General features: G+C 42.7%; 1 protein-coding gene across 1 annotated transcript in view; it reads right to left on the bottom strand.

Annotated features, from left to right (window-relative positions):
* The window catches only part of LOC124144977 (ATP-dependent DNA/RNA helicase DHX36-like), a 76,987-nt gene that overhangs the window by 23,309 nt on the left and 39,807 nt on the right, over window positions 1-13,871 (bottom strand). The window contains exons 8-13 of the mRNA XM_046514600.2: window positions 9,358-9,440; window positions 8,158-8,232; window positions 7,142-7,308; window positions 6,686-6,767; window positions 5,166-5,279; window positions 3,135-3,237 (exon numbers count right to left, since the gene is read on the bottom strand). Coding sequence (XP_046370556.2) covers window positions 3,135-3,237; window positions 5,166-5,279; window positions 6,686-6,767; window positions 7,142-7,308; window positions 8,158-8,232; window positions 9,358-9,440 — 624 coding nt within the window. The remainder of the gene's footprint in view (window positions 1-3,134; window positions 3,238-5,165; window positions 5,280-6,685; window positions 6,768-7,141; window positions 7,309-8,157; window positions 8,233-9,357; window positions 9,441-13,871) is intronic.

The following is a 13,871-nucleotide window of genomic DNA, read 5'->3' as shown; positions in this document are numbered from 1 at the left end:
GGGACAAACACCAGGATCACTCCCTCCTACAACATACAGGTAGACATGAACATAACCACTGTTGTCCCCCCCCCCCAGCCAGGGACAAACACCAGGATCCCTCCCTCCTACAACATACAGGTAGACATGAATATAACCACTGTTGTCCCCCCCAGCCAGGGACAAACACCAGGATCGCTTCCTCCTACAACATACAGGTAGACATGAACATAACCACTGTTGTCCCCCCCCCCCCCAGCCAGGGACAAACACCAGGATCCCTCCCTCCTACAACATACAGGTAGACATGAATATAACCACTGTTGTCCCCCCCAGCCAGGGACAAACACCAGGATCGCTCCCTCCTACAACATACAGGTAGACATGAACATAACCACTGTTGTCCCCCCAGCCAGGGACTAACACCAGGATCGCCTCCTACAAGATACAGGTAGACATGAACATAACCACTGTTGTCCCCCCAGCCAGGGACAAACACCAGGATCGCTTCCTCCTACAACATACAGGTAGACATGAACATAACCACTGTTGTCCCCCCAGCCAGGGACAAACACCAGGATCGCTTCCTCCTACAACATACAGGTAGACATGAACATAACCACTGTTGTCCCCCCCCCCCAGCCAGGGACTAACACCAGGATCGCCTCCTACAAGATACAGGTAGACATGAACATAACCACTGTTGTCCCCCCAGCCAGGGACAAACACCAGGAACGCTCCCTCCTACAACATACAGGTAGACATGAACATAACCACTGTTGTCCCCCCAGCCAGGGACTAACACCAGGATCGCTCCCTCCTAAAACATACAGGTAGACATGAACATAACCACTGTTGTCCCCCCAGCCTGGGACAAACACCAGGATCGCTCCCTCCTAAAACATACAGGTAGACATGAACATAACCACTGTTGTCCCCCCCCCCCCCCCCCAGCCAGGGACTAACACCAGGGTTGCTCCCTCCTACAACATACAGGTAGACATGAACATAACCACTGTTGTCCCCCCAGCCAGGGACAAACACCAGGATCGCCTCCTACAAGATACAGGTAGACATGAATATAACCACTGTTGTCCCCCCAGCCAGGGACTAACACCAGGATCGCCTCCTACAAGATACAGGTAGACATGAATATAACCACTGTTGTCCCCCCAGCCAGGGACAATCACCAGGATCGCCTCCTACAAGATACAGGTAGACATGAATATAACCACTGTTGTCCCCCCAGCCAGGGACAAACACCAGGATCGCCTCCTACAAGATACAGGTAGACATGAATATAACCACTGTTGTCCCCCCAGCCAGGGACTAACACCAGGATCGCCTCCTACAAGATACAGGTAGACATGAATATAACCACTGTTGTCCCCCCAGCCAGGGACAAACACCAGGATCGCCTCCTACAAGATACAGGTAGACATGAATATAACCACTGTTGTCCCCCCAGCCAGGGACAAACACCAGGATCGCCTCCTACAAGATACAGGTAGACATGAATATAACCACTGTTGTCCCCCCAGCCAGGGACTAACACCAGGATCGCCTCCTACAAGATACAGGTAGACATGAATATAACCACTGTTGTCCCCCCAGCCAGGGACAATCACCAGGATCGCCTCCTACAAGATACAGGTAGACATGAATATAACCACTGTTGTCCCCCCAGCCAGGGACAAACACCAGGATCGCCTCCTACAAGATACAGGTAGACATGAATATAACCACTGTTGTCCCCCCAGCCAGGGACTAACACCAGGATCGCCTCCTACAAGATACAGGTAGACATGAATATAACCACTGTTGTCCCCCCAGCCAGGGACAAACACCAGGATCGCCTCCTACAAGATACAGGTAGACATGAATATAACCACTGTTGTCCCCCCAGCCAGGGACAAACACCAGGATCGCCTCCTACAAGATACAGGTAGACATGAATATAACCACTGTTGTCCCCCCAGCCAGGGACTAACACCAGGATCGCCTCCTACAAGATACAGGTAGACATGAATATAACCACTGTTGTCCCCCCAGCCAGGGACAATCACCAGGATCGCTCCCTCCTACAACATACAGGTAGACATGTACATAACCACTGTTGTCCCCCCCAGCCAGGGACAAACACCAGGATCGCTCCCTCCTACAACATACAGGTAGACATGAACATAACCACTGTTGTCCCCCCAGCCAGGGACTAACACCAGGATCGCTCCCTCCTACAACATACAGGTAGACATGTACATAACCACTGTTGTCCCCCCAGCCTGGGACAAACACCAGGATCGCTCCCTCCTACAACATACAGGTAGACATGAACATAACCACTGTTGTCCCCCCAGCCAGGGACTAACACCAGGATCCCCTCCTACAAGATACAGGTAGACATGAACCGATCTCCCCCAAGCCACGGACAAATACCAGGATTGCTCCCCCCAAAGACAAAATGTTGGAATGACATCTGATAAGACATACAATGTTCGGACATTGTGTGTGTGTGTGTGTGCTTGCATGCGTGCATGTGTTTGTCTGTGATTGTATTAGTCTGGACTAAATATAATAATAACAGTCCATTTATGTGGCACTGTTCTCCATGCATAAGCATGCTCTAAGTGCTTTGACATTATTACCCCAGTCACTGGATCAGAGTGCACTCAACAATCATTCTCAGCTCCCTGGGGAGTATACAACCCAAGCTGCCTGTGAGGCACTAGAAGGTTAACAGCCACATTACCATCTCATCCTACCGGGTACCCACTCACTGCTGGGTGAACAGAGGCACATTGTGAACAAAGTCACTTGCCTAAGGAGACACCACATGTGGTACATGTGCTTCATTGTGGGGCAGGACCGAAGCCCTAGAAACTCTCAGGAGTCAAGCTGCTGAACGTGGTCACCCATCCGACTACTCTCCGAGACCAACGTTGCTTAACTTTATCTGATTTGTGCTATGTGCGCTGTGCACAGGACCAACTGCGACCACTAAAGCCAGTTTTATGGTGTGAGCCCTCTCAAATGCCATGCCACAGTGTAACATGGATACCCAACCCAGACACAGTAAACTGACTCTCAGATGACCAGACTGTGTTTTATTCCCTTATGACAAGCAGGGTAACAACAAGTACTATCTTTCAACTCACCGACTTTTTTAAAGCAATGTGCCTGATAAGGGAGACAATCAGGTCCAAGTCGATCTTGTCAAAGTCCATGTTCTGCAAGGCGGTGATGGTGGAGCGGGAGTAGCTGTAACAGAACACCAAAACTGCATATCACTTGCACCAATCACAAAACATCGGAGTGAGTGAGTGAGTTGGGTTTAACCCCGCTTTTAACAGTATTCCAGTTATATCACAGCGTGTCAGCTTAATGTGGGAGGAAAGCCCCAAGTGATGCAGGTCTCAGACGTTTACCACTTCGGTGAAACCCACGGGCACGGGTATAGTGCTGACAAACCTAGAAACATAATCGGGGCTAACCGGGAATCGAACCAACAATCATAGGGTTCTGGCATGCTAAGGGACGCAACTCTGTACAGCGAATTGCAGCGCCTTAGACAACAGGGCCACCCGTGCCCCCACTTAACATCTGAAAAGTAATGTTACTTTGTATACACTTCAACATTTCAAGTAGTATTTACCTAGAAGAAGGGGTTTCCTGATTCATTTGGTTAATTATTGTTTGTTTGTTTGTTTGTTTGTTTGTTTAAAGCCGCACTCTTCAGTGAGTGAGTATGGTTTTACGCCGCTTTCAGCAATATTCCAGCAATATCATGGCGGGGGACCAATATTCCAGCAGGCTGTAAACAATCGATGCTGGACCAGACAATTCAGTGACTAACATCACAAGCATCAATTTAATTGGAAAACAATGACATAAGCTGCTGAAGACCAGTTCTAACCTGGATCTTCACGGGCTTCACATTGTCAGAAAGCAGTTGTTATTTTCAACAACAAAAATCTATTTTTGACCTCATCCCACAATCAGCTTTCTCAAATGGGAGACTCCAAGATGCTGGGTGTGGCAGTTTACCCTACTGGTTAAACTGTTAACTTGTCACAGAGATTCCCCTCATGGCTAAAATGTGTGAATGGGTGTGGCAGGGTACCCTAATTGTTAAACCGTCAATGCCCAAGTGATTTCTCACACAGCTAAAAATGTGTGAAGACCATTTCTGGTCTCACCCTCCCTCATCCACATGGGTCAAGCAACATATCGTCTACACACTCTCTTAATCCATGACTCCATGTCAGAAAGTGGTCTCCTTCTGTATGAGGATGCGTAAAGAAAGTTGTTGTTGTCTAATACACACACATATACATTTTGAGGTGGTGAGGTTTTGTTTGTTTGTTGTTTAACGCCGCACTCAGCAATATTCCAGCTATGTGACGGCGGTCTGTAAAATAATCGAGTCTGGACCAGACAATCACGGGTCTGGGGTGGTGGGGTAAGGTGAAATTGGGTTAAACGTCGCCTTCAAGATTATTGCACTTATATAGCGATGTGCATGCATGTGTGTGTCTGCGTGTGTCTTCCACGAGTCAGGACTTTTGCCGATTTTATAGTGCTAGCCAACTGAGATACCATGCCACAGTTTAACATGAATACCCCACTCAGACACAGTATACTGACACCGAGCCGACCAGTCCTTGTTTTAGCCCCTTAATGTCGAGCACCAGACAGGGTAACAACAAGTACCATCTTTTAACGTTTTTTGTTATGATGCAGCTGGGGATCGAACCCCGAACCTTCCGCTCTAGTCACAGTTTTCAAACTTGATTTTGATGTGAGAATGGTTTTCTAACATAGGTTTGTACTTACAACCAGTCAAATACCACAAACATATCACATGATTTTTACTTATGCCCGCTGCAAAGTGGCGTCATAGTTTGTGAGAAATGAGGTGAGCTGAAGTCAAATGGGGTTTAACAAACGCCCTGACCCTCCGCTCTCCAGTCAGACGCTCTATCCACTAGACCGCAGAGGCGGTCTCGAGAGAATTGAAGCAAAACTAACTAACAACACATATCTGTCATGTGAAAACACAAGTTGGCAAACTTATTGTGGGTTTAACAACCTCTGTTTGCAAATTTAAGTTGGCGAGGTGACGCTTTCTTAACATTGGCGTGACTTGCATAGCAATACTTGGAGATGACATGCAAAGGTAGAGTTACCTCCCCTCCAGGTTTCTGCACCAGGCCTCAAAGTTCCACCGCTCTTCATCCGCCTCACGGCTACGCTTCCCCCGAGGTCGCCGACGCTGTGGCTGACTTGAGTCCGGCTGATACCTGACAGGATGTAGGACCAAGCGTTAACTGTGGAATCTGGTCTGCATCAACCTCTGATATTATACATTACACTCATTAAACCAGAGTCTACCATGAATTCAAACATACTCAATTCTGATGGGTCCAACTACCTTGAAACACCTTTGTGTTTGGTTCAAAATGAAATTTAGGATGGTTAAATCTAACAATGCCATGGTTGATTGTAAAGTGAGGTTCCCTATGGTGAGTGTGGAGTAAAGTGAGGTTCCCCATGGTGAGTGTGGTGTAAAGTGAGGTTCCCTATGGTGAGTGTGGTGTAAAGTGAGGTTCCCTATGGTGAGTGTGGAGTAAAGTGAGGTTCCCTATGGTGAGTGTGGAGTAAAGCGAGGCTCCCTATAGTGAGTGTGGAGTAAAGCGAGGCTCCCTTTGGTGAGTATGGTGTAAAACGAGGCTCCCTTTGGTGAGTATGGTGTAAAGCGAGGCTCCCTATGGTGAGTGTGGAGTAAAGTGAGGCTCCCTATGGTAAGGGGGGCACGGGTGGCCCAGTCGTCTAAGGTGCCGCGATTCGCTGTGCAGAGTTGAGGCCCTTTGGCACGCCAGAAACCTATGATTGTGGGTTCGAATCCCGGTTCGCCCCGATTATGTTTCTAGGTTTGTCATCACCATACCCATGCTCGTGGGTTTCTCCGAAGTGGTAAACGTCTGAGACCTGCATCACTTCGGGCTTTCCTTCCACATTAAGCTGACACGCCGTGATATAACTGGAATACTGTTAAAAGCGGCGTAAAACCCAACTCACTCACTCACTCACTCCCTATGGTGGAGTGGAGTAAAGTGAGGCTCCCTATGGTGAGTGTGGAGTAAAATGAGGCTCCCTATGGTAAGTGTAGAGTAAAGTGAGGCTCCCTATGGTGAGTGTGGAGTAAAGTGAGGCTTCCTTATGGTGAGTGTAGAGTAAAGTGAGGCTCCCTATGGTGAGTGTGGAGTCAAGTGAGGCTCCCTATGGTGAGTGTAGAGTAAAGTGAGGCTCCCTATGGTGAGTGTGGAGTAAAATGAGGCTCCCTATAGTGAATGGAGAGTAAAGTGAGGCTCCCTATGGTGAGTGTGGAGTAAAGTGAGGCTCCCTATGGTGAGTGTAGAGTAAAGTGAGGCTCCCTATGGTGAGTGTGGAGTAAAGTGAGACTCCCTATAGTGAGTGTGGAGTAAAGTGAGGCTCCCTATAGTGAGTGTGGAGTAAAGTGAGGCTCCCTACAGTGAATCTGGTGTAAAGCGAGGCTCCCTATGGTGAGCGTGGAGTAAAGCCAGGCTCCCTATGGTGAGTGCAGAGAAAAGCCAGGCTCCCTATGGTGAGTGCAGAGAAAAGACAGGCTCCCTATGGTGAGTGCAGAGGAAAGACAGGCTCCCTATAGCAAGAGTAAGGTTCCTACTTCAGCATTTCGATGACGTCCTCCAACAGGAACTCCTCCACAGGGAATGTGTAGCCGGGGATGTTCAGCTGAGGGCAGTCATCTGTAGACAAAGCAGATCAGCTCCCAGTAAAGATATGGGCATCCAACAATTACATGAAAATTCCTACCTGCGGACAACTTGTCAACCTCTGTTACTGATGATGGAGGTTCATTCTGTCATGAACCTTTATTTATTGGTGCTGCTGATTTTAACTCCTTCAGCAATGTTTGCATTTCTTGGTCAAAATATGACAAATATTATGTGTATTGATAGTTGTGAATGAAAGTTATCACGATTATAATTCACAATTAAACTGTCATCAATGTTTTGCCTGGCAACAGAAGAGTATTTGGACAGTGAGTTCATTTTTGAAGGAGTTAATTATCGGCAACAACACTGTGAAGGATATTATTGTTATATCAAGTAATACTCACTGAAGTATTTGGAGAACATTGCTGCATTTAGTGTGGCACTCATCAGTATGACCTTGAGTGAAGGTCGGCGAGGTAGAATGTCCTTGAGAATGATCATGAGGAAGTCAGACTGAAGGTCACGCTCATGGATCTCATCTAGGACAATGTGGGTCGCTCTCTGCAGCAGCCTGGAGACAAGAGAAGGAACACGCTTTATCAAACATACACTTTTATGTTTACTGTAGACCTGAAACATGGTCTTACACATGGTGGGATAACCAGTTGGAGATCCAAGGTCAGAATACTGTCCCTGGGCCGGTATTAAACAGATATATGTGTACTTCTGAAGGCTGTATTTTAATGGGTGTTCATCATGTGCATCATGTGCAGTGCAATTGTTTAAGAAATAAACGACGAGTGGGAGTTGTTTATTTATGCAATAAAACACTGCAGGGAGAATAAACCATGAGGGATCAACATACGGCTAAAGAAAATAATAGTATTGGTTCTCAGGCACTGCCCACATCATCATAAAGTTCATTGCACGTTTTGTTTTTGTAAGTTTTACGGTAAGTATTAGGATTTTTTTATTTTTTTTAAAAATGGAAATAAAAACAAAATGTGCTGCAGGCTTTAAGATGATGCGGGTGGTGCCTGAGAACCAAAACATTTTTTTAGCCTTATGGACAACCTCTTTTAGGATGACAATAAAATGTAAAAGCTTTAAAAATATTTACCCATATTAAAAAATGATGACTCCCTCAATAGAATCCTACCTCGGAAATGTTGGAAAAATCTATTTTATGCAAAGGTGGGTGAAATGACGTCATGATAGAAAAATGTTTTATCATGAAATAAACCATGTTTCATTCTTCATTGTTCTTTGCGATTTATCGCGTAGCTATCTTAAAGATCCCCATAATGTACATTGACAAACATGCTTGCTATAGACCAGTGCAATTCCAAACTGAATTAAACATGTTAAGCAAAATGTTAGATGAATCAGAAAATATTGTGTCAAATCACTATATACTCACGGATCAGATTCAAGAAACTTGAGGACAATCCCAGTCGTGCAGTACAGAATGGAGCCATTCAATCGCGGTAACTTGCTGTAAAATAGGACATCATCTTCATAATCATCACCATCAATCATGACTTCCATCGTCATTATCGTAATTACCACCATCATCATCATCATCATCATCATCATCATCATCATATTTATCGGGCGATTTGGTTCAATTTACCACATGGGTACAATGTGTGAAGCCCATTTTCCGGTGTCCCCCTGACGGGATTTTGCTGAAATATTGCTAAAAGCCGCGTAAAACCATACTCACTCACACACTAGATTTATCATCATCATCATCACCATTCCGATCCTTGATCATCCAGGGCACTGTATATCCATCCTATTATCATAAATACCCTGAACCCCGATCACAATAACACCATAGTTTGGATTCCTGTTGGAATGACACAATCCTAAAAATAGGTGTCCAATCAGTCTTCTTTCATGACTGAAGCAAAGGGCAATAGCACCAGTACTCAACACAACCAGGACGTCTTTTTGAATAAGGACTTCCCTCCTCTTACTACTTTGGGAAACAGTTTTTTAAACTAAAACTTTGTATGGTCTATGTCGAAGTCACATTCAGGAGAGGCATTTTGTTCGGGTGTTGATTTCAAACACTCTGTGGTGGTAATTGGTCCGTATAAAAAATGGGACTTGGAATCAACAACATCTGTATTTCTTCACCCAAGACCATCACCCTTGTGCTGACTTCTTGTTGTCATAAGGTAAGCAGTGTTTGCATTTAGGAGTAATGCAGGATAAGTAAAAAATTGTGATTTTGGTCCCGGCCATATGCTGTATATGTGCCAATAACGTACTATGGTTATAACGAACTAAAATTAGTGGTTCCTTTGAGTTCGTCATCACCATACACCAGAATCCAATAAAACTAAACTACACTTACCATCTGAATTAACTACAAAAATAAATACTTTTGGCAACCGTTTCTCATCTCCTGCCTTAACCTCACTAATCTGGACTTCTGCCTAAAGTGGAATACATGTGTGGCTCCAATGTAGTCCGGATTCGACAGATTCCAATGTACCGCAACTTTCTATTTATATATGTGCATGTCACCAACTCGTCAAGCATGAATATAAACTTCAAAGAGCAGATCTCATGTATAGTGTTTAGGAAGTAATTGTTGAGTGTAACTCACTATTCGAGACGTATCTGGTACCCCACACTGCTGTCTGTCCCCCCACACCTCTCACACCGCTCCGCCGCCACTCTCTCTGCCACCTGGAAAAGATAATAATGGTTGCCAGGGTTACATCGAAATAATGGAAATACTTAAGTTCAGGACACAGAGAGTAAACAAATTATTTATGTTAAAGAACTTATTTACCACTTCAGGGAATTATCTGGACCCCATCAGCCAATATCCGACCTGCTCATCAGCCAATATCTGACCCCTAAGTCTTCAGAAATTGCCAGTATCATGGTGATATTGTGACTGTTGTCAAACTATGTTATTGGAAATTTTAGTAAAAATTGTATATTCATATCCTTATCCTATCTCACACTTTGCATTTTTCCTTCTTCTTCGATCCTATGTGGAAACGTGCTTAACTCTTTCATCACTGGCTGCCCCAGAGTTATGTCCCTTGAGACCCTGCAGTCCCTGACACTGACAAGGCCTGTACACTGGCCTCCCTGGCAGTATTATTGGAAAATCACACTATCATTTTTGATGCACTTTTTCTACCAGAAACTTGCTTTTAATATACATTTATCATATACCATTGTAAAGAGGATTAAGTATACTTTAATATTCTTTGTTGTTATTGTCTCTAACCTTTGTTATTTTCTAATTACAGGTGTTTACAAGTGAAATAAAACTTGAAAACACTGAAAAAATGAAAACAGACAATGAATTTTGGCTCAAATTGTATTACAAATCACAAAAATAAATCACAGATACAAGGTAAACATAACACAGTGGTCTTGTCATCTTGGACGGCACAGGTAATCCCAGGTGTTACAGGTAAATTCTCTTCATGCACATCTGTAAACAAATAAACAAGTTTACAACTCTTGGTACTGACTTTGTTTTCTATACTGATGTCACATATTACTTATGATACACTTACAGCCTCTTAGGTAAACTCGTTAACACAGGTAAACTTGTTAACGCAGGTAAACTCGTTAACACAGGTAAAAACACAAATATTTGATTTATTTTGTTCTTTTTCAGGATTTGAAACAAAAATTAAGTATTTAAGTTTTTAAAAAGTTATTTATCACATTATCTGAACATTGAACCACAGCTACTATAAGAATGACATCACAGGGAAGATAACACAGATTGATCTGAAGAGGGAAACATTGTAAAAGGACGGAAAGATCGTAAATTCAAGTTCTGCAAATATACAAGTTGTGATAACATACTTACAATACACTGCTATTTACAATTGCATAATAAATTAAATCAGTACTTTATTAAATCAATTAATAAATAAATAATCATTACAGTTACTAAAATTTAAATTAAGATGTAAAAAACAAGAAAACAAACATGAATATGGAAATAAATTTTATTCAAATTGAGCGAAATATAAGGACATACGACAAACCGGCAAACTACAATTCGGATTGCGATCAGAAAAATAAATTTTTAAAAAAAGAAACAGATACGTCATGCCACTCACCTTTGTTGTTGTTGTGATCGCTCGTTCACGTGTAGGCTGCATTCTCATTCGTCGCACTGATAATCTGTTCAAACACAGAATCATTGTAAAACAGTTGGAAAAAATCAATAGCACGACTCTTCACTCACCGTGTCAATATATATTCTTGAATCCGGTCGCCTCTTCAAAATCCCTCATGTCTCCACTGTCGTGTGTCCCTCTGCCACTCCCATTCTCGAAAGTTGGCGGGGGGGGGACACCTCGTCGAAACCGTCAAAATCTTCACGAAAATATTCGCGAAATTCCCTCTCCCCTTCGCGTAAATTATTCAATTCAAACACATTATTATTCCCGATATAGTCGTTGTTAATCATCTGATCGCTATCCGAATCGTAGTTGGCCGCCATTACGCTTGATTTACGATTCAAGCGAGAAAAATACCTGTCGCGAAAACAGGTGACATACCCGCGATTTTCGCGCCAAAAAGACGGGGAAATTCCATCGAATGACGTGTCAATACGTGTAGATCTCGTTTCCATATTTAGAACGAGATTACACACGAGAAAGGAAGTAGAAAGAGCGATTTTGTAAACACGCTCGCGCCGCCCGATTTATCGGGCAGCCGGGTTCTGGGCCTCGGCTTACGCTGCCCGATATTTCGGGCAGCCGGGTCCTGGGACACGGTTTATCCTGCCCGATAAATCGGGCAGTCGGGGCGAAAGGGTTAAACCATGTTCCCAACTTCTAAAATAAAAACATTCACCCAAACACCCCCAGCATCTCCATGGTTACGTTTAGCAGCTCGGTCAATTAAGTGCTCCCGTGCACGGCAAGCCAGCTCAAGCTGACCACATGCATACCTCTACCTAGAACAACTGTCAGCCGATCGCGAAATTCATTTACAGACAATAACATTCGTGTAAACTACTATTTATTTGGTTAAATGATCATGACTTACAGGGATTGTTATGAAACAGGTTTTCAAGTTAAAATACCCAAATGTAAAGAAACATGTGGGTAAAAAATTTGAATACCCAATAAAAATCAAACCCATGGGTAAAATACCCAAATAATGAAAAGCTTATCTAGAGCTCTGGATTGACAATATTATTATTATGTGTCAGTGTTATTGTGCAAATGTGTTATTGTATGACTTTGTTATCACGCAACTTTTTTATTGTGGCTATAATCACGTGACTGTTATTGTGCACTGTATTATCACGTGACTGTTATTGTATACTGTATTATCACGTGACTGTTATTGTGTACTGTATTATCACATGACTGTTATTGTGTACTGTATTATCAAGTGACTGGTATTGTGCACTGTATTATCACGTGACTGTTATTGTGCACTGTATTATCATGTGACTGTTATTGAGCACTGTATTATCACGTGACTGTTATTGTGTACTGTATTATCACGTGACTGGTATTGTGCACTGTATTATCATTTAACTGTTATTGTGAACTGAATTATCACGTGACTGTTATTGTGTACTGTATTATCACGTGACTGTTATTGTGTACTGTATTATCAAGTGACTGGTATTGTGCACTGTATTATCACGTGACTGTTATTGTGCACTGTATTATCATGTGACTGTTATTGAGCACTGTATTATCACGTGACTGTTATTGTGTACTGTATTATCACGTGACTGTTATTGTGTACTGTATTATCATGTGACTGTTATTGTGCACTGTATTATCACGTGACTGTTATTGTGCACTGTATTATCACGTGACTGTTATTGTGAACTGAATTATCACGTGACTGTTATTGTGTACTGTATTATCACGTGACTGTTATTGTCCACTGTATTATCACGTGACTGTTATTGTGTACTGTATTATGACGTGACTGTTATTGTGTACTGTATTATCACGTGACTGTTATTGTGTACTGTATTATCACGTGACTGTTATTGTGTACTGTATTATCAAGTGACTGGTATTGTGCACTGTATTATCACGTGACTGTTATTGTGCACTGTATTATCACTTGACTGTTATTGTGTACTGTATTATCAAGTGACTGTTATTGTGCACTGCATTATCACATGACTGTTATTGTGCACTGTATTATCATGTGACTGTTATTGTGTACTGTATTATCACGTGACTGTTATTGTGAACTGTATTATCAAGTGAATGTTATTGAGCACTGTATTATCACGTGACTGTTATTGTGCACTGAATTATCACGTGACTGTTATTGTGTACTGTATTATCACGTGACTGTTATTGTGTACTGTATTATCAAGTGAATGTTATTGAGCACTGTATTATCACGTGACTGTTATTGAGCTGTGTATCATCAAGTAACTGTTATTGTGTACTGTATTATCAAGTGACTGGTATTGTGCACTGTATTATCACGTGACTGTTATTGTGCACTGTATTATCACGTGACTGTTATTGTGCACTGTATTATCAAGTGACTGTTATTGTGCACTGCATTATCACGTGACTGTTATTGTGCACTGTATTATCATGTGACTGTTATTGAGCACTGTATTATCACGTGACTGTTATTGTGAACTGTATTATCAAGTGAATGTTATTGAGCACTGTATTATGACGTGACTGTTATTGTTTACTGTATTATCACGTGACTGTTATTGTGTACTGTATTATCAAGTGACTGTTATTGTGCACTGTATTATGACGTGACTGTTATTGTGTACTGTAGTATCACGTGACTGTTATTGAGCACTGTATTATCATGTGACTGTTATTGAGCACTGTATTATCACGTGACTGTTATTGTGTACTGTATTATCACGTGACTGTTTATTGTGTACTGTATTATCACGTGACTGTTATTGTGCACTGTATTATCATGTGACTGTTGTTGTGTACTGTATTATCAAGTGACTGTTATTGTGCACTGTATTATGACGTGACTGTTATTGTGTACTGTAGTATCACGTGACTGTTATTGTGTACTGTATTATCACGTGACTGTTATTGTGCACTGTATTATCATGTGACTGTTGTTGTGTACTGTATTATCAAGTGACTGTTATTGTGCACTGTA

This window comes from Haliotis rufescens, unplaced genomic scaffold (assembly GCF_023055435.1).
Source record: "Haliotis rufescens isolate VD_foot unplaced genomic scaffold, xgHalRufe1.0.p SCAF_55, whole genome shotgun sequence".
In the NCBI taxonomy this organism is placed as follows: domain Eukaryota; kingdom Metazoa; phylum Mollusca; class Gastropoda; order Lepetellida; family Haliotidae; genus Haliotis; species Haliotis rufescens.
Note: the sequence above shows the minus strand (reverse complement) of the source record. Positions and strands in the feature narration are given on the sequence as shown.